General features: G+C 41.2%; 1 protein-coding gene across 3 annotated transcripts in view; it reads left to right on the top strand.

Moving 5' to 3' along the window:
• LOC144324494 (kanadaptin-like) overlaps positions 1–21,024 on the top strand; it is an 81,498-nt gene that overhangs the window by 14,118 nt on the left and 46,356 nt on the right. The window contains exons 9-14 of one of the 3 annotated variants that reach the window (XM_077915876.1): positions 2,610–2,721; positions 4,983–5,220; positions 7,043–7,129; positions 8,403–8,470; positions 9,880–9,949; positions 12,114–14,830. In XM_077915876.1, coding sequence (XP_077772002.1) covers positions 2,610–2,721; positions 4,983–5,220; positions 7,043–7,129; positions 8,403–8,470; positions 9,880–9,949; positions 12,114–12,163 — 625 coding nt within the window. In that variant the 3' untranslated portion in view covers positions 12,164–14,830. Of the gene's footprint in view, positions 1–2,609; positions 2,722–4,982; positions 5,221–7,042; positions 7,130–8,402; positions 8,471–9,879; positions 9,950–10,118; positions 10,172–12,113; positions 14,831–21,024 lie in introns of those variants that run through there. The other 2 variants (XM_077915877.1, XM_077915878.1) reach the window with 2 other exon arrangements.

The following is a 21,024-nucleotide window of genomic DNA, read 5'->3' as shown; positions in this document are numbered from 1 at the left end:
TGGGTGGGATGACTCATTTATGAAGATAATTAACTCTGGAAAGTTTCTTATTTTATTTAAAATTGTGCTGTCCTATATAGCACCCAATAGTCTCCTGTGACATTAAAATTAAATGAAATTAAAAATTCAGTTCTTTAATGAAGTAATCACATTTCAAGTTCTCAGTAGCCACATTGTAGCTAGTAGCTTCTGTATTGGACATTGTAGAAGTAGAACATTTCCATTATTGCAGAAAGTTCTGTTGGACAGTGCTGCTTTAAGTAGGCTCCATGCTGGGCGTGGAGCCCGACTTGGGTCTCAACTCACCATCCTGAGATCCAGACCAGAGTTGGGATCAAAAGCTGGCCACTTAAATGACTGAGCCACCAAGTGCCCCGTGGACAGTGCTGCTTTAGATTGTGTAAGCATTTAGGCAGCCCCTTTCCCATATACAAAGCCTATAATTTGATGCTAGGGACATTGCATAGATAAGTATCTAGATATTAGAAGGCACCTTTTTTTTTAATAGAGATGTTTTTGGAGCCCTTGATCATCTGTACAGAAAATTAATCCCCAAATTATTAGCAGATTTTTAAAAGATGTATGTATAGTTTGGATATTTCATACAGTGATTCCTAGGTCAGTCCACAAAAGTCTATGACCCAAGTAGTATTTCATTTACTAATAGTAAGGAGGGGAGTTAGCACTCAAGTTAGACTCCATGGCTTTCATTCTTAGTTCTTTTCATTCTCAGCTCTTTGGGCATTTTGAGGCAAGTTATGTAATTTCTTTGACCTTTGCTTCCTTCAGCTGTAAATTAGAAGTACTAATGATGTTGAAAGATGACATGAAGAGAGGTGTCTGGGTGGCTCAGTCAGTTGGGCATCCTACTCCTGGTTTTGCCTTGGGTCAGGATCTCAGGGTCATGGGATTGAGCCCCACGTCAGGCTCTGTGCTTAGCAGCAAGTCTGCTTGGGATTCTCTCTCCCTCTGCCCCTCTCGCATTCATGGTGCTCTCTCTCTCTTTTTTTCTACTAAAATAAAATCTTTTTAAAAAAAGGAAGATAACATGAATAGCACTTGACAAAGTGCCGGCATGTATGTATTATTATTGTCATCATTGTCCTATTTTGCTTATACCTAGCAGCTATTTATAACATTGTGTTTATGGAGAAAGGATAAAAACTCCCAAGACATAGAACAGGTGAACATTAACATTGAGTTTTAATTCTAACTCCAAAATCGTTTCTCTTGGTAAGTCATCCCTGTGAGGGAGGGTATGCCAACTTCCTCCAGAGCCTCCCTTCATGCTGTCTGCGTGTCTGCTTAATTTCTCCTCCCTTTCCTACATTAGATCTGTCCTTTAGATGTGTATACCTTCTCTCTCCTCTTCTGACTTGAGGGTTGAACTTCCAAACTTTCTATCTAACATTTTTCCCGCCTGACCCAAGTAGCTCTTGATTGCGATCCCATCTTCTGTCTTTTCATATCTTTGGGGTGTCTTTGCTCATCCTCCAGACCAGCCAAGCTATTTAATAGAGCTGAAAAATATCTGTGTTGTTCTTGACTTTGTCTTTGTATGCCAGAATCTTCCTGAAGCCTTTGAAGAGGGCCTGTGAAGGATAGTATTTGTCAAAGAGTCTTTAAAGCCAGCCAGGCAGAATTCTTCTGGTGGCCTTAGCAAGGCAATGGGTGTGTCTGTGGTAGAGAGCATGCGGCTAAGGCTACGCTCAGGAACACTGCTGAGGGGATAGGACTTAGGTAGAAGAAGGCAGTAGTGGCATATGGGGCTTTAGCATGGAACGGTAAGGTCAGTTTCTCATATGGGTCCCTGTGTGTCTGGAGTGCCATCTCGATCCCTATATTCCAGAATGCAGGCCTGTCCTTCCCTCTCTCTCCTCATGCTATCTCGCCTACTCTCTGAGTGTCTGGTCAACTCAACTGCTATCTGTTTTGTTTTTGCTCATTTCTTGTTTCCCTCTGCTCTTTCTTAATTTCTACAATCTCTTGTTTTTGCTCTTTTTCAGCTTTACCCTAGTGGTCTCAGCTATTAGAACTCTTTGGCAAAACAAAACAAAACAAAACAACCCTCTCTTTGGCCATTGAGAATGGTGACAAGCTCATTAGTTGTAAGGTCTCTCATATGTCTTTGTCATTACTTATCATGCAGTGTAGCTCCTACACACACTTTTTTTTTTTTAAACTTCTGTGATCAGAGCTTTTGTGTGTGGTTATAAGTGTGAACTCCAGGTAAGTAAGACACTATGAATCCTCTTGAGAGGTTGGTGGAAAATAGGGCTTTACACCATGGACTCATCCTGCCATTCGGTGGCAAGGAATGGGGTCTTGCCCCTTTGTCAATGACCTTTGTAGTCAGTATCATTTTATGAAGGTGAAGGTGAAGTCGTGGCATGTTACAACTTACTAAAGTCAGACCCTCATCTTGCTCTGAATAGCCCTGTCTGTGAGAGTCAGCATTCAGATTCTCTTGGCCTTTTCCCATTTGTATGCTTAGATGTTCATTTTTTGGAAATTTTTGTTTTGCCAAAAGTTTGTCATCGTCCAGGGTGTTTTTAGATAAAATCTTGGCCTTGCCAGAATAGATACGTATAACTGTTCTTTCTTCTTAGGACTGAAAGTCAGACTACAGATGTGGAAAACAAAGCTAAAAAGCTTACATTGCCTCTTTTTGGTGCCATGAAAGGAGGAAGCAAATTCAAATTAAAAACGGGAACAGTAGGGGTAAGTTGTGGGTCATGGTGTTAAACTTTTAGCTCTCAAGTCAGTTTGCATTAACTGATAGGTACATTGACCATCAATTTATTAATTAGTGACAAATGTTGCGTTTAAGAAGTGTTTCTTTTCCTAGTGAGTGGATGTTGTGGCATTTAGACTCTGCTAACATATGTGAGTCACATAGTCCCTGCACCTGGCCCTGCCATATGATGTTCCCTACTTCATTTAATCCCTCTAACACTTCGTGATGTGTGGGAATTATAACCTTTCACAGGTGAGGAAACAGGGTCAGAGAGGTTAAATATGAGATCACATCATCATTAAGTGACTAGACCGGCAGTCAGATCCAGGTCCACTGTTTCTTGAGTTTCATCATCTTTCTACCAACCTCTAATACTTCACTGGTGAATATTTTTGCTTTATGTACATCACTTTTCAGAGATTCAGCTTTTAAAAGATCTTCATCACCTAAAGAGCTGAACCTTATGTATTAGTGTGTGAGAGCTGCCCTAACCAAACCACAGACTGGGTGGCCTAAACGACAGAAATTTATTTTCTCACAGTTCCAGAGGCTGGAAGTCCCAGATCAGCATGCCAGCAGGGTTGGTTTTCCGAGGTCTCTTTCCTTGGCTGGAAGATGGTTGCCCTCTTCCTGCATCTTCTGTGCACTTGTACCTCTTAGAAGAACACCAGTCATCTTGGATTAGGGCCCCACCCTAACGCTTTCTTTCAACGTACACCTTTAAAGAGTTTATCTCTAAATATGGTTACCTTTTGAGGTACTGGGGATTGGAACTTCATGAATTTTGTGGGGCCAGAATTCAGCCCCAAGCACCTTGAATTAGGGCAAACTGCCCCCTGGTGGCAGAAGCCTGAAGTCGCAGGTTGACCTGAGATGCAGGCTTTTCTGTGAAGGTGGAGGAAGGGAGGTACTTGTGTTTTAATTAGAGGAAAAAGTCTTTACTAAAAAGCTCTCTTGGGCAGCCCGGGTGGCCCAGTGGTTTAGCGCCGCCTTCAGCCCGGGGTGTGATCCTGGAGACCGGGGATCAAGTCCCACATCGGGCTCCCTGCATGGAGCCTGCTTCTCCCTCTGCCTGTGTCTCTGCTTCTCTATCTCTGTGTCTGTCATAAATAAATTTTAAAAATCTTTAAAAAATAAAATAAATAAATAAAAGCTCTCTTTAAGGTTTACTGAATTAAATCCTATATTTAAAAAATGAAAAAAAAAGATGTGTTCAGTATATACTTTGGTACTTTTTCTCTATTCCTTAAGCTCCAATCAAATTTTTCTAATATTTTTATTAAAAGGTCTTTTAGAATACTTGGCTTTTTATTCTTCAAGAAATGTCTTTAGGGGAAAAAAAAAAGAAATGTCTTTAGGGGATGCCTTGGTGGTGCAATCTGTTGAGCATCCAACTCTTGGTTTCAACTCAAGTCATGATCTCGGTTGTGATATCAAGCCCCAGCGTCAGGCTCTGGGCTCAGTGCAGAGTCTGCCTGAGAGTCTCTCCCTCTCCCTACTGCTCTTTCTCTTCCTGTCTCTTTCTCTCTGTTTATCTCTCTTTAAAATAAATAAATAAATCTTAAAAAGAAAAAGAAATGTCTTCACAATCTGTTTTACTGATTGACATGTCTTATTTCTTTGAAATTGTGCTAAATCTTTTTTTTTTTAATTTTTATTTATTTATGATAGTCACACAGAGAGAGAGAGAGAGAGGCAGAGACATAGGCAGAAGGAGAAGCAGGCTCCATGCACCGGGAGCCCGATGTGGGATTCGATCCCGGGTCTCCAGGATCACGCCCTGGGCCAGAGGCAGGCGCCAAACCGCTGCGCCACCCAGGGATCCCGAAATTGTGCTAAATCTAAAATGAAAAAGCTCCACAAATAATCTGTTTCTTAAAAATGTGTGTCTGATTTTCCTCTGCAAAATTTTGTGATGAATTAAGATCCTTTAACACCATGAGGGGTAACAGGACAGAATTCTTGCAGCTGACATTCACCTGCAATAAATGTTTTTGTTCCCTACAAGCTGTTTTAAGTGTTCTGTACTTAATATTCTTTTGACCCTAGAAACTAATAGACCTGTGTGTTAAGGGTCCATAGATGGATAAAATTTCATATGCAAGTCCTACTTCTGGCAGACTTCTGCAGGGTTCATCAACCTAGAGAGGTTAGATATACACATTTAGCTTAACCTCCTTAAAGAGATTTGTTTCTTTGTCATTATTTGGAACTATTTTTTCATGGTTTTTTTTTTTGTTAATAGAAGTTACCCCCCAAGCGTCCTGAACTCCCTGCAGCTCTGATGAGAATGAAGGATGAGCCTGAAGTAGAAGAGGAGGAAGAAGAGGAGGAGGAAGAGGAAAAGGAAAAGGAGAGGGATGAAAGGGGGGACATGGAGACTGGAAGCAGTAGGCTGCAGCAGGAGACAGAGCTGGAAGAAGCAGTGCAGGACACAAGGCCTCCTACTGACCTCATGTGTTCTAAAGAAACAAAAACCCATGGTAATATTTTTCTTCTCCTTCCTTTGGTGTTCAGTAGGGCATTTTCATTAATTGTGCATTGTTTTGAAAAGCCAAGCCAGTTCTTGCTTGTGCATTTTGACTCTGTGGCACTTGATGATATGTAATACAGTGGACTCTGGAAACATACTTTTTTGCTCTTTGACTGTCAGTCATTATTTATCATTGCCAAATAAGGAGGGCACGCATTTCCTGTCTATTCCAGAATTATGGAGCACTGAAAGCTGTGGAATCTGAAACCACAGCTGCTGTGGAACAATCCTGAGCTGCTGCCATTGTGTGATTAGAGGGCAGTAGAAGAGGGTGCTTGATGGAGCCTAATCAGTAGTCTCAGTGTAGACCTCCCCTTAGTCATTGTTTTCCCCATCCCTAAAATGGAGGCTAAGCATACCTGTGCCCACAGAACACACTTCCTAGGAAGTATGATGCATTGTTCATCTTTTTGCCCATGGTACTGGCAGAGAACCCAGCACAGTCTTCACTCATCTCCGCCAAGGCTTGATGACAAATGACAAAAGAGGGAATTGGTTGGTTTTAACTATGTTTTCTTCTGATTATAAGAGAAAGATGTATTCATTTTAGAAACTTCAGATCCTACATAAAAGTCCAAAGAAGAAAAGAGAACTCTCCTGCAATCTCATCCCCAGAGATCATTGTTCATTTTTTAGTATCCTCTTGTCCCTTGTCAACTGCAGGAGTTATTTCCCTGCAGGGTGGCCAAACTGCTTGGAATTGTTAACACTTTGTAGAAAATAGGGAGCATGAGGAAAAACAGAACAGAAACTGACATTAAATTTTTTTTTTTTTCTGACATTAAATATTTATGGGAATGCATGCCATGTCTACTTCCAGAACAAACCAGGCTTGTCTGCATAAAGTGCCAGGCCTGGTATGGAGGCCTTCTCCTGAATCATCCTCAGTTGGTTGAGAAAAGTTTCTGTTTTTTCATCTGTGAGAGATCTTTTGTTTTTGTGTTCTCCTTTGCTTAGTTATTGGCAAAATGCTTAGCCTTTTCAAACAAGGTACTTACACATACTCTTTTAGAGTCCAGTCTTTGATCCATACATTGTGAGGGTGGCATGTAAGGTTAGCAGGAGGGGGAGTAATAAGTGTTGAATTTTTTTTGTTAAGAGACCAAAGAAAATATGTGTATGTATAAAAATGGTAGATTTTTAAGTTTGGTAAAGATACATTAATGAATAAATCTGCAACTGCTTAGGGATTACTCTAGGCCTCTTTTTTATTTCAATATTAGGATCATATTGTACATGCTATTTTATAACCTTTTTTTTTCTATGTCTTAAAATATTCTCTTTTTTTTGTCTTAAAATATTCTTTTAAAATGTGGAGTCAATAAGGAGCATAGTGGTCCATCACATGCAAGTGCCATAATTTATGTAATCACCTCTCTATTGTTAGGCCTGTATGTTATTTATTAAATTTTGCTATTATAAACATATTGTGTATAATAAATCTTGGTATCCGTCTTTGATTATTTTCTTTGAATATGTTCCTGGAATTAGAATTTCTAGGCCAAGGAATATGTACATTTTTAAGGCTTTTGGTGAGTAGTGCTGAAAAGTTTTACCTCAGAGTTGGCCAGTTTTTAAAGTGGAAAACTGATTTCTCTGTTAAACATATGGAGGCACATTTTTTTGCAAATCTAATTAAGGTTATTGAAGCTAATGATAGTAAAGCTGGATGATTATGTATTTACTTAGCTTTTCCTGCTTTTGTTTTTGTTTTCTTGGTTCCCCACTATGAATTAAATAATAACAATATGCTCTGGTTCTGCATTTTATAGAAAACATGTCTCAACTCACCCAACTGGAACAGATTAAAGATTATCAAGAGATTAGTGAAACAGCTGCATCATGTGAGGAACCCTCAGGCAAGTAGTGTAGCCGACTCTGTTGCTGCTCTGCACACAAGCAACCAGCTGGTGTCAGAGAGAAGTTGGCAGCTGAGCTGAAGCAGCAGGAGAATGGCCTTTCAGACACTGGGGAGATGCTCTTGCAAGGGCCTTCGACAATACTGGAATATATGAGAGGTTATGTGTGGTGCCATCCCAGTTGCCTTTCTTTATTCCTTTTTCTGCCTCTTGGGGTTCCATCTCCCTGACCTACAAAATTCCTACTGCCTTTGTGCTTCCCTCTGTCCATGCAAGGCCCTCCATAATTTTCCATCTCCCAGAGATGAGTCTGTGCCTATCTTGGCAGTAATTCCAAAACTATTTAAAGAAGTTGGTTGAAAGGTTGTCCTATCAAAAGGACCAATTTTGAGGCCTCTGAGTGGTGTAGTTGGTTGAGTGTCTAACTCTGGTTTCAGCTCCGGTCCTGATCTCGCGAGTTGTGGGATCGAGCTGGAGTCAGGCTCTGCACTCAGCGCAGAGTCTGTTGGAGACTCTCTGCCTCTGTCTCTCCCTCACTTGCGTGCTCTCTCTCTCTCAAATAATCTTTAAAAAAAAAAAGAGACTAGTTTTCTACTGCTTTTAACTGTAATGGTTGAACTGTAGAATAGTAAAATCAGCCCCATTTTCCTTGCCCCCCTTTTTAAAAAAGATTCTTTTTATTTGAGAGCAAGATTGAGAGAGAGTGCATGAACAAATTGGGGGAGGGACTGGGGGAGAGAAGCAAACTCCCCACTGAGCAGAGAGCCCTGCGTGAGGCTTGATCTCAGAACCCTAGGGTCATGACCTGAGCCAAAAGCAAACACTTAACCAGCTAAGACACCCTTTTCAAATGGTGCAGTTGTATTCAAGCTTGTAGAACAGCCTTAGGATTTGAAAACTAGGGTTATTAGCAGAGAGAAAATTCTCTAAAGATAGATAGTCTTTATAATAGAAGAAAAAAATTTTTTTTAAGATTTTATTTATTCATGAGAGACAGAGAGAGAGAGGTAGAGACACAGGCAGAGGAAGAAGCAGACTCCGTGCAGGGAGCCTGATGCAGGACTTGATCCTGGGACTCCAGGATCATGCCCTGGTCCGAAGGTAGGCACTAAACTGCTGAGCCACCCAGGGATCCCCAATAGAAGAAATTTTTGAGAATTTGTTACATGTTTGCTTCAATTTTTATAATGCTCTTTTAGGGGGAATTTTTTCTTTTCTGTTTGACTTATTCTGAAATAGCTATTGCCTCTTGTTTTTCTTTTTCTCAAATTAGCATCAAAGAATAAATATGAGAAAAACAGAGATGAACTGAAGGAAAAAAAAGCTCCTGGTCCAGGCAAAGTAAGTACTTAGCCATAATCTTCATCTCTCTAGAAATAAAAGTGAATCCCCTTGTCATGGACCACATTCAGAAGAGTGAATTTTTAGGGATTGTCTTAGTGGAGTTCCCAATTGCCTAATCTAGAAATCCAGGCTCTCTTTTATTTTTGAATTTTTATGTTTTGCATTCTCTATTTTTGTCTCCATCCACATGGTTCTCTACTACTGTACATATACCTCTTTGATGAATTTGTGAATCTTTGTTCATATCCTTTTATGCCATACAAAGATGTTCACATAATATATTCTAATTTGACTGTTTATTACATAGAAGATAGAATGTAATGTACTGCATGGAATTTTTTTTTTTGCAGGAATTTTTTTTTTAACCCATTGTGGAAATCACTGGTCATCAGTACACCAAGAGCTTCCTACTATGTGGATACCTAGCCAATCCCCTGTGGGTGGATACTTGGGTTGTTTTTAGTCTTTCATTGTAACAGTGCTATAATGAGTAATCTTGTGTATACATAATTTTGTATGGATACAGTAAGTTCCCAAAAGTGGGATTGCTAGATTGTGTCAGGAGGTCCCTAAGACCCTCAGGCTAGGCAATTCACAGAAAGCCTCACAGGACTCAGTACGTGGTTGTCTCACAGCTATGATTTACTAGAGTAAAAGGATACCAAGCACAGTCAGCAAAGGGAAAAGGCCATGGGGCAAAGTTTGAGGAAACTAGGCATAAGCTTCCAAGAGCTCTCTTTCATGAAGTCACACAGGATGTATTTAATTCCCCTAGCAATGAGTTGTGACATCTTATGAAATGTTGCTAACCAGGAAGGCTCTTTAGAGACTCAGTGCCCAGGATTTTTACTGGGGACTGATCACAAAGGCATCTTCTGCCTGACATGTACTCAAATTCCATTTTCCCAAAAGGAAAGTAGATGTTCAGCATGAGTCATATTGTTTTTATAGACAGTTTAGGCGCAGTGAGCCACTTAAGGTTATCAGGTAGTAAGAACCCTGCTGAAATCCAAATCCTCAGATACCAAGTGAAGGCCAGCATTGTAAATAGGCCTTTCAAGGGATAGCAGTCAGGCTTGCCCTGTTAAGTCTTTTCTGTACTTCGATCAAAATACAAATGTCAAATTTCCCTCTATGAGGGTTATACCATTAGAACTCATACCTCTGTTAACAGTCCCTTGTAAAAAACATCACTTCACTCTCACTGGCTGAGAATCAGCTTGTTGAGGCTTTACAGGAAAAAGTTAAGGTTCAGAGAGAGAGTATGCTGCCATTTTTTGGTTACTTATGTCAAGTTAATTAATGGAAGCTTTTCTCTCTTAATTTTTATTTGCTGATAGGCATAGGGACAATAATTCTTAGAGTTAAAATTCTTTTGAGTAAAATAACCTATCTTTTCTTCACAGCTTCCAGCAACACTTTCCTCCAAATATCCAGAAGATGACCCAGACTACTGTGTGTGGGTCCCACCTGAAGGTAGATTGTTTTCTATTACTTTTCTTCTCTTCTAAGACTTACATATTTATATTTCTGAATAGGTAATGTATGTTTAAGGTTCAAAATAAAGTTTTATAAGAGTATATGGTAAGATGGAGCGCCTAGGTAGCACAGTTCGTTAAGTGTCCACCTCTTGGTTTCAGTTCAGGTTGTGATATCAGCGTCGTGAAATCAAGCCCCATGTAGGGCTCCTTGCTCAGTGCAGAGTCTGCTTGGTATTCTTTCTCCCTATGCCTCTGCCTCCCATTCACTCTCTCGTATTCTCTCTCTCTCTCTCCCTCTCTCTTTTTCCCTCTCTGCCTCTCTCCCTGTTCCCCTCTCCCTCTCTGTCTCTGTCCTTCCCTCTCTCTCTCTCTCTTTCTCTCTCAAATAAGTAGGGGCACCTGGGCTGCTCAGTTGGTTAAGGATCTAACTTTGGCTCAGGTTATGATCTCAGGGTCCTGGGATCGAGCCCCACATCTGGCTCCCTGCTCAGGGGGGAGTCTGCTTTTCCTTCTTCCTCAGCCCCTTCCCCTGGTCGTGCTCTCTTTCTCTCTCAAATAAATAAATAATCTTTAAAAAAAATCTTAAAAGAGTATGTAGTGGGAAAGTTCTTCCTTCTAGGGAAACAGAGTAAAAGATCTAAAAAGACATAGCTACTAAATATAATTTGTGGATTCTGCTTACATCCTTATTTGAACAAACAGCCATTTAAAAAATTATATACCAGTCAGATAATTTTGAATACTAGCCAGATATATGATGATACTAGAAAATTATTAATTGTTTTAAAGTGTAGGTGATGTTATGTTTTTTAGGAAAAGTCCTTATCTTCTAGGACTAAGTACAGAAATGTTTACAGATGGAATGGTATTTGGTATTGCCTTAAGATAATCCTGTAGAGATAGAGGATGAGGGAGCATGGAGGGGGTAATAGATAAAGTAGGACTTGCCACATATTGATAATTGTTTTAGCTGGGTGATGAATGGAGGTTCATTACAATTTTTTCTTTACTTCTGCATGTCTTTCACATTTTCTTTACAGTTAAAAAAACAACTGCTAGCTTTGCCTCAGCTACTCAGTGTTTTCCTCTAAAGCCAGCCAAGTATCCCTTTCTTATGAGTTCTTATATATGTCACATAAAATGCTTATGTGAGCAATAAAATACATAATATTTCACCATTGTTCTTACACAAATAGAAGCATATTCTATACTTTGCTGTCTTGCACTTAACACTATATGGAGATCCTTCCATAGCTATTTATAGATTCCTTCTTTGCCTCTCTCCCTCCCTGTCCTTCCTTCCCTAGTCCGTCCTTCCTTCCTTCCTTCCTTCCTTCCTTCCTTCCTTCCTTCCTTCCTTCCCTCCTTCCATCTTTTCTTCCTTTCTTCCATAGTTCTTTTTTATGGTATAGATAATACCATTACTTATTTATTCAGTTCCCTCAATGAATATTTCCTGTGTTTCCAGTTTTGCCATTATAAACAACTCTGCATGGAGGGACCGGGGTAGGGGGATGGGGTAACTGGGTGATGGACATTAAGGAGGGCACATGATGTAATGAGCTCTGGATGTTATATAAAACTGATGAATCACTGACCTCTACCTCTGAAAACCAATACATTATATGTTAATTGAATTAAAAAAAAAATTCTGCAATAAGTAACCTCTGAAATACTTTTGCAAGTGTAGAGGTTCATGTGTAGAAAAACCATAAAAGTTAACATGCTGGATCAGAGGCTATAAACATATTTAAGACATTATAAATTTCATTCTATAGAGACTGTACAGCTTATGTTCAAGATCTGTTTGAGAACAGACCCTGATTTTTCAGAACACAGTTCAGGCACACTTTTAAGGCAGTATATGAGATGCTTGCTCTCCATATGGTTATCATAGGTTGCTTTTTTTATGGATCAGGTTTCTAATATACTAGTAGTTAATAGAAATTTTGTTACAAGAAATGTTTGCTTTTTATTGGCTAATAAATGTAAGGATAGAAGTGAAAAGAGGACCATGTCTTGAAGTCATATATGCAAAAAGGTAGAGTTCTAGAATAGAAGAAACTTTTACTTTTTAGCCCACTAATGTCTGGGTATCTTTTCCCTCCTGACTTTGGGAAAGTGAATGTGTTTCTTTCTTTCTTTATACTCTGATCTAGGCCAAAGTGGAGATGGCAGGACCCATCTGAATGACAAGTATGGCTATTGACTGCTTCAGAATCCTAGAGGAAGATCTTGTGGACCATGTGACATAGGATATTTAGGGTACTATATCAAGTTGAATATCCAGAGAAGGAGTTCAGGTGATCTTTTGTAAAATCTGGTGACTGGCCTTTTCTTCCACTCTTGGCTCTCTAAATTTATCTACTCATCTGATGCCCTTGAATTTGGCATTTATGTTTAAAAGTGTTTGTGTATGTATGTAAAAAACATATATTTGAGAATTGGTAAAGTGAGAGACATAACTCTATTAAAAGAGAAGGAGAAGATGTCTCACGTTTGGGTAAGGCCACAGTGTCTTTCATTAAGTTTTAGGGACTGTGCTTCACTTGAGGAATAGGGTGCTTCTGTCAGTTAGACCCTAGGCTTCACTGATACAGTTTCCTCAAACAAGTGTTGAAATATGAGGTCATGCCATAGTGTGACCCTGGGTGCCCCAGTCATTCCTGGAACTAAAAGTAGATACAGAGTGGGGGCGTCCTACTCCCTCCTACTATCATCCTCCTGCCAGGTTTGAGAACAGACCCTGATTTATCAGGACACAGTTAGGACCTTAGTACCATCTTGTGCACTCAGGCACTAGTCTTGATACAAACTCAGTTCTTTGCATGTCCTGTACTCTGACCAATCAGATTAGTCACTCCTTCTCCCGTGCGAAGGTGCAAATAAGGTCATAGAATGAAAAGTTGGATGTGTTCTACCCAGCGTGAGGCTTCTCACTTCTATGGAGAGGAGAATAAAAGTTCTTCCTCTCTTGAAATACAAAGAAATGTGAGAAAATATCATCCCTCCCTCCCGCCCCCCCACCCTCTTCCCCCTCAAAGGTTAATGAAGGCTTCACTTCCACAGGGAATGAATGAAAGCCTAAGAGTGGCAGCAAGGTGGAAAGTTTGTAGATTAGGCTGGAGGCAGATCCAGTGAGCAGGCAGGAGAAACTCTGTGGCCCAGCAAGAAAGTGGATGAGGGTGATGTTTTCTGTCTTTTATATGGCATATATAAAATGTGGCATATATTTTTTCCATTATATGGCATGCATGAAATAGGCAGGGAGCAGTAATAAGAAACTTCAGTTACCCTGACAGATATAGGAGGTCCGGTCTACTGAAAGTGATGCCTTTCATTTCTCAATGAACAATACCAATATTGTATTATGAGAAACTATTATAATTTTGGACTTCATTTAGACCAACAGGGAAGAACTTGATATAAGAACTGACAGGAATTTGGGGGCAGAGTGACCATGCCATCTTAGGTCCCATGTTATTGGTCCTCAGAGGTGGAACTCTTCATTCAAACAAAATCGTGTGTGGGATCCTTAGGCTTGAACAGATAAAAACATCTGTTCTAGTTTAAGTGTGGCCTTGGAGATGGGATCTATAGATTCTATATAGATACACACCCACAGGCATCCTCTCCCTCTCCCCTCACGGTGTTCCTAAGGAATCCTAGGGGCTCACAGAGCATCATCTATTTAGGAAGGCAGATTTCTAAGTGTTCTGGAGACCCCGAAAGTGAATAGGTTTCCATATGCCAAAATACACTTGATCTTAGCCAAAAGGACGAGAAGCGATCCATATGCCAAAATAAAACATAAATCTGTTACTTGTACAGTGAACATCAGTGGTCAGTTGAATTTGGTTGAAAAGATGTGCTCATGAATCTTTACTCCCTTTACTAAATAGGAGACTTTGGGGACATCACTTAAGTCCCCTGAGCCTCAATTCTGTTATGTGTGAAGCAGGGACAGTAATGCTTCCTGTTCTTTGAACCTTGGATTTGTTCTAAGGGTCAAATCAGATAATGTAGTACAGGGCTTTGAAGGTACTAGTAGTTGTCACTCATTACAAACAGGAGACAAATCCTGACCTGTGGGCCTGGCTCCTCATCTGAGGCAAGAGACTGGATAAAATTAGTGATTCTCAACTGTGGCTGCGTATTAGAATCACTTAGGGAAATTTGTTAAGTCTTTCATTTTAATACTTGGATCCCACTTTAAATCTTTTTTTTTTTTTTTTTTTTTTTTTAAGATTTTATTCATTTGTTTGAGACAGACATAGTGCCTGAAATAGTACAAGCAGGGAGGAGAGGGAGAAGCAGGCTCCCTGGTGAGCAGGGAGCCCAATGTGGGGCTGGATTCCAGGACTCTGGGATCATGACCCGAACTAAAGGCAGATGCTTTACTGACTGAGACACCCAGGTGCCCCCTTAAATCAGTTTAATCAGAATCTTTGATGTGATCTCTTTTAAAAAGCACTCCAGCGGGCAGCCCCGGTGGCCCAACAGCTTGGTGCTGCCTTCAGCCCAGGGCGTGATCCTGGGGACCCGGGATCGAGTCCCGCGTCAGGCTCCCTGAGTGGAGCCTGCTTCTCCCTCCTCCCTCTGCCTATGTCTCTGCCTGTCTCTCTGTGTCTCTCATGAATAAATAAATAAAATCTTAAAAAAAGAAAAATAAAAAGCACTCCAGATGATTTTAATGTGCAGCCTAAACTCTACAGCATGGTCAGCAAACCTTTTCTGTTAATGACTAGATAACTTTAGGCTTTGCAAACATGCAGTCCCTGTTACAACCACCCAGCTCTGCTATTGGAGGGCAAATGGCCTAGGCAGTACACAAATGGATGAGTATGGCTGTGTTCCAATAAATATTTATAAAACAGGTTGGAGTCCTGATTTGGCTTGCAGGTATCATTGGCTAACCCCTGCTCTAGGCTAATTCATCTTCAAGGACCCATCAGGCTCATGGTGTTTACAAGGACTTTAAGAAGTAATGTATGCCTCCGTTCACAGACACTTGAAAAGTTTCTGTTCAAAAGGCTAATTATCCCCTCCTAAACTGGGACGTTGCAATTTTATGATCACCAGAAATCAAGGTAATCCCGTCTCCTTTTTAGTCATTACAAAAAATACCGTAACAGCAAGAACATAATATGTTAACTAAATGCAAGGTGTCCCTGGTCAGCTGTCCTGGTCTCCCCAGGACATCTTCTCTAGATTTAAAGAGCAGTGGGAAGCCATTTGGGTGTTAGTGATGGTGAAATGATCAGATTTGGGTTTTTAAGAGAACATTCAAAGTTACAGTGTGGAGGAAAGAGGGAAGAGGACAAGAGGATGCAGGAAGACAGGTTAGAAGTCTGCTACAGGGGCACTTGGTTGTGGGCTTAGTGGTTGTGCATCTGCCTTTGGCTCAGGTCGGGGTCCTGGAATCGAGTCCTGCATCAGGCTCCCTGGGGCGAACCTGCTTCTCCCTCTGCCTATGTCTTTGCTTCTCTCTATGTCTCTCATGAATCAATAAAATTAAAAAAAAAAAAAAAAAGTCTGCTACAGAAGTCCAGGTGAGAGATTGTAGCAGCTTGCACTAAGTAAAGATCAAATGCAAAGAGGTACAAGGGTCCTAGCAATATCTTGAAAAGTGGAATAGCTGAGACTGAGTGATGGATTGGTGGGAGGAGGGGGTGGAGTTAGAGGAGAGTAAAAGTTCAGTTTTGGACAAGTTGAGCTTGATGTCCCATTGAGACATCTAAGGAAATATGTCAGGAAAGCAGTGGATTCAGAAGTCTGGATCTCAAGAGAGAAGGCTGGACAACAACTTCTATCAGGTGAGCCTAAGAGTCAGGAGGGGTTTAAAGACCAGTAGGCAGGCAAGGAGTTTACAGCACACCTCAGTTTTGGATAGCTGATTGCCCTTTTTTTTTTTTTTTTTTTTGGTATTGGGAGCACTTTTTCTTGGTATGGAAACTCATTTATTGGAGGTAAAAGGTAAAGTGTCAACAGTAAGCAGCGTACTGGAGAGAAAAAGAAGTATATATTTAACATTAAGGCAAGTCTCTTTGCTTTAGGAAATTTCTGAGGAGTTTGCAGTGCCTGGTACATTCAGATGTTTGTTGAGTGCCTGCCTTAAATATTTTTCCTGGAATTGCCCCAATCTAGGATAGGAATTATGAAGCCTCACTGTCTCCTTGTAGCCCAACCTTTACCGGTTACCACTTTGTCGAAACTGGATGGAGTTAGCTCTTTTGGGAAATATGACACAATTCCCAACAAACTTGAGGCTCTTAGCTACTGCCTGGGCATCTGTTGCTTTACCATTGAAATGCTGCCACCTTCCAGATAGGGTGTGACAAGTAGCCAGCAGCTGTGGCCAGCTTCCTGAGAGTGGGGAACCAGAGGGAACCCTGCCAGCCCAGCCCTGCTGTAGTCAAAAGCAGGAATTCAAGCCCCTGGGGGGCAGCTGCCTTCCTATACAGGGTCTAATCCAACCCTGTTTGGACCCAACCAGGTTCAACAGACTACTGGGAAATGACATAAAATACTCTCCCTGACCTTTGGGAAGTGGGTCACAGCATTAAACTGGCCTGATCTCTTCTGTGACAGGGTGCTCTTTGATCCTGAGATTCCTTGCTTGTTGTGGGCATTGAGAACAATTTTTAAGATTTCCTCTCTGGTCTCACAGCAGACTTTACTCTGTTTTGTTTGGTCTTAGAGGTTTGGCACAACCTTAGTCCAGGGTGAGACTGAGGCTTCCATTCCATGGGAGACCAGAAGTTTCCCTTCCCACAGTAAGACCTGGCATTGATGGAGGTGGGTTGGAGGGGACAACATGGGAAGGGACAGTAGTTCCCCCCCAAAGGTAGCTCCATTCTCTTCATCTTCCAAGTCAGTTTTAACTATTTCTGCATGTAAAGGTTTTAAGATTCATTTTTTCACTTGCCCACTGCCCTGACCCAAGCTTCACAGAGGTCCTTTCTTCTTGTCCCTGCCTCATCACACTCTTCTCCACACACCCGAGTTATCCTAAAATGCATCCCTGAGTAGGATCCTGTGCTCTGATATCTCAAAGGTTGGGCCCCTGTTGGCTAAGTTGATTAAGTGTCTGCCTTTGGCTCAGGTCATGATCCTGGGGTCCTGGGATCGAATCCCACATCCTGCTCAGCAGGAAATCTGCTTCTCCCTCTACTCCCCACTGCTCATGCTCTCTCTCTCTCTCTCTCTCTCTCTCTCTCTCAAATAAAGTCTGAAAGAAAGAAAGAAAAAGAAAAATCTCAAAGGTTCTTCAGTCTCCAAAGGGTGAGGTCTAAATTCATTTGAGGCTTTAAAATCCTGGATTGTAAGGTCTTGTACTTTCTGATGATCATACACCCCATATTACCCTTGTCCCTTCCTTTCTGCCACTTGGCCAGGTGTACCTGATGCTCTAGTAATTGATTATTTCCCCAAACACTTTTAGCTTTTACTTCTTCCTATATTTTCTATCAAGCCCTGCTGTATATGGCCTTAAGCTTCAGTTTCCTGGTCTATCAAATTGAGAAAATAATGCCTCATAGTTTATGGAGATTAAATAACAGATGTTTATAAAACTCTTAGCTGTCTTGATGCATAATCAACTCCTTCCAAATGTAGCTATTATTAGTATCACTGTGGTCTTCCTTGCTCATAACTGCTCATGCCTGTTATTTTTTTTTTAAGTCCAGCTTGAGTCTCAGTACCTTCAGAAAACTATGATTCCCATGGTCGTCATGAATCTCTCCTTTCCCACCAGCCTTGTAGCATTTTGTTTTTTACTTCTATAATGGCCCTTACTCCTTTGGCCTGATCTCCATTAATTATATATATGCTTGGGTTATTTACATTTGTAAGCTTTATGAGTTTTTGAGGACAGGAATGATATATCTTGTACCCCACTCTCACCCCTTGGCACCTATCAGTTCACAAAAATGGACTCAATTTATGGTTGTTTTAAATAAGTGGGGGTTGGAAGTTCTGGTCCTGGCCCTTTCTACTCTACTCTGGGTCTTCCAGGCAGAGAAAGGATACCTCTGAGCTGCCTTCATTTCCAAGCTCTTGCTCCAGACAAACTGGACAATCCAGGAATTGACCATTTTAGTAGTCCGTTAATGGAGAGGGCCTAGATTCCTGTCCCACTTGGGGCAAAACCAGGCAGAACTACCCCTTCCCGTCAAAGAGCTCTGAATTCCGGCAGCTGGCTTTAATTTGGGCTTTAAGTCCTCTGCTGGGCCTGGAAAATCTTGATCTTAAGGGTTGGCTCTGATTTCCTCAGGCTGTCACGCACATCCCTTCGAAAGTTAATGCCGCAGTGTCAGAAAATGACCACAAGAGGGCAGTAGAGACCCATTACTATGCCATCAAGTTACGTGCTGGGCTGGAAGCAAGAAGAAAATGTTTCAAAGCAGAAAAAGGAGTACAAATCAGAGAAAAAAATAAAAATTCTGAAAGAGTTAGTCAGCAAGCTGGCTTGGGTCACCAGTGTCTTCCTGGGCCCAAGACCCGAGAGCAGCAAGTTAGTCACGGATGCTGGTAAGACCAAATGGTACTCCTCAAATCTCTTCCCAGACTTGTTGCTGGTCCGTCATTTCACCTTGAGAAAGTCATTCTCCAGTGGTAATGAAAATATTCTATGGAGGAGTTTGGGCATTGCCTATTTAGTTCTTAACACACTGTATTACAGCTTTATGGTTTTTTACAGAGGATTTTTCATTCCATTTCCCTCCATCTTTATTGAGATATAATTGACAAAAATTGTATATAATTGAGGTGAACAACTTGATGTTTTCATATATTATGCCCATTTTAAAAATCTGAATCTCTTGTCAGTCTTAAAAGGTAACAAGAAGAGATATTATCATCTCTGTTTAAGGAAATTGAGACTCAGAAACATGAGGTGACTTGCCCAAAGGCATGCCAAGTTCATGGTGGAACCAAGTCTAGAGTTTCTCTGATCCCAGATCCTTTTCTCAGTCTTTATAGTTTTCAGTTGTTTATGTTTGTAAATTCTGAGTTTTTAAGAGCAAGGACTATATCTGATTCATCTTTATGTCTTTGAATGGTGTCCCCTTTAATTTTTAGGACTGTGATTAGGTGTGTTGTATAAGGTCCTGCCCCTTAGGAGTTGGATTCCATGATTTCAGTTTTATCCTCCATGATTCAGTAACTTTGTGATTTTGAGGCATAGCCATTTCAACAAGGGCAGCCACTTGGCTGCCAGTCTGTGAAGATCTATCCTTAGTAATGCAGAGTTGATGTAGGACAGTTGGACAGTTTCTCAAAGAGTGCATTGGCATCCCTGGTGTTATGAGAATTGACTTTAAGATATGAGAATGAAAATGTTTAATTTTAGTAGCTACACATATAAATATATACACATATTACTTATGCATAGATACAGATGCACATATATTGTTGCTTAGAATAAAGTCAATTTCTAAAGTGAATTTATTTAAAGAAGAGTGTTAAATAAGTAATATATGGTGGTATACAGTAGTCAAAAAGCATGAAGCAGGTGTATCAATCACTCAAATTCAAGGAAATGTTGTGAAGTCAGAAGATGTAACTAGAGTCACACAATTCAAGTCTGGCTCTGTGACCCTCAAACCACATAACCCTGATTAAATTGCTGACCTTGAATGAGCTTCTATTTTCTCATCTGCAAAGGTGGAAAAGAATTCTAGCCCTCTTTAACTCAAATGAGAACTAATGAGAGCACACTGAAGCCTGAGAAACCCCTGTGCAAATGTTCAGTGGTGCTAATATCCCAATTCCCTGTTTTACTGAGGTTTATCTAGGATCTTTTCTCTCTCTCTCTCTCTCTTTTTAAGATTTTATTTATTTATTCTTGAGAGAGGCAGAGACATAGAGGGAGAAACAGGCTCCCCACAGGGAGCCTGATGCAGGACTCCTTCCTAGGACACCAGCATCATGACCTGAGCCAAAGGCAGATGCTCAACCACTGAGCCACCCAGGTTCCCCTCTCTCTTTTTTTTTTTTAAGATCGATCTATCTATTTATCTATCTATCTATGATAGAGAGAGAGAGAGAGAGAGAGAGAGAGAGAGACAGGCTCCATGCCGGGAGCCCGACATGGGACTCGATCCCGGGACTCCAGGATCGTGCCCTGGGCCAAAGGCAGGCACCAAACCGCTGAGCCACCCAGGGATCCCCTCACTCTTTTTAAAAAAATATTTATTTTTTATTTGAGAGAGAGTGTATGAGTGTGTGAGTAGGTGGAGGGGCAGAAGGAAAAAATCGCAAGCAGACTCCCCACTGAGTGCGGAGCCCAACCACTCAGGCTCAATCCCACGATCCCTGAACCAGAATCAAGAGTCAGATGCTGAACTGACTGAGCCACCCTGGTGCCCCAGGACCTTCTCTTTACTGCTGCAGAGGATGCCTCCTAATTAGCATCCATTTCCCAGGATCCCAAGGACTGAGTTCAGTTCAGTTAGTTGTCCACACCTAGGCTGCCATTCTAAAGATCAGGAGGAGGGAGAGGCTGGAGAAGCCTGGAATCAGGGCAGAAACAAGCCCCAACACATGTCACTGTTTGCTTTGTCATCCTGATTCAATGACCTCATACAAGGAAGGGAGGGAGCAGAAGGAGCTGTTCTCTTCCAGATACCTAAGGAGGCTTCTGACATCTACTGTTTTCCTTGGCATAAAAGGAGCAGGCGCTGGGCTGTGATTTTTAAGGTCTGAGCTAATCTTGGAAATGAAGGAGAACAGCACCTCCCACAGCTGGCCAGACTCTGCTTGTTGGGGAGCTGCCTGGAGTAAAAGGGCAGAAGAAGAATGACCCCAGGGGCCAGGAAGGATCATCATCCTCACACACTCATGCATTCCGTGAACACTTTCTGAGTACCTACTATGTACCAGGCTTTTTGGGGAAATGAAGCAGCCATGTGTACCAAAGGGCTGCATAGGACCTTAGGGTCACATTGTTACCACTAGAATTCCTTTTGTCACCCTTAACCGATCCGCTCTCCACCCTAGACTTAATTAAGGTTTAAATAAATTAAGTTGTCACCAAAAACTGCATTTATTAATTATTTACTTTTAAGT

This window comes from Canis aureus, chromosome 12, assembly GCF_053574225.1.
Source record: "Canis aureus isolate CA01 chromosome 12, VMU_Caureus_v.1.0, whole genome shotgun sequence".
Lineage (NCBI taxonomy): Eukaryota > Metazoa > Chordata > Mammalia > Carnivora > Canidae > Canis > Canis aureus.
Note: the sequence above shows the minus strand (reverse complement) of the source record. Positions and strands in the feature narration are given on the sequence as shown.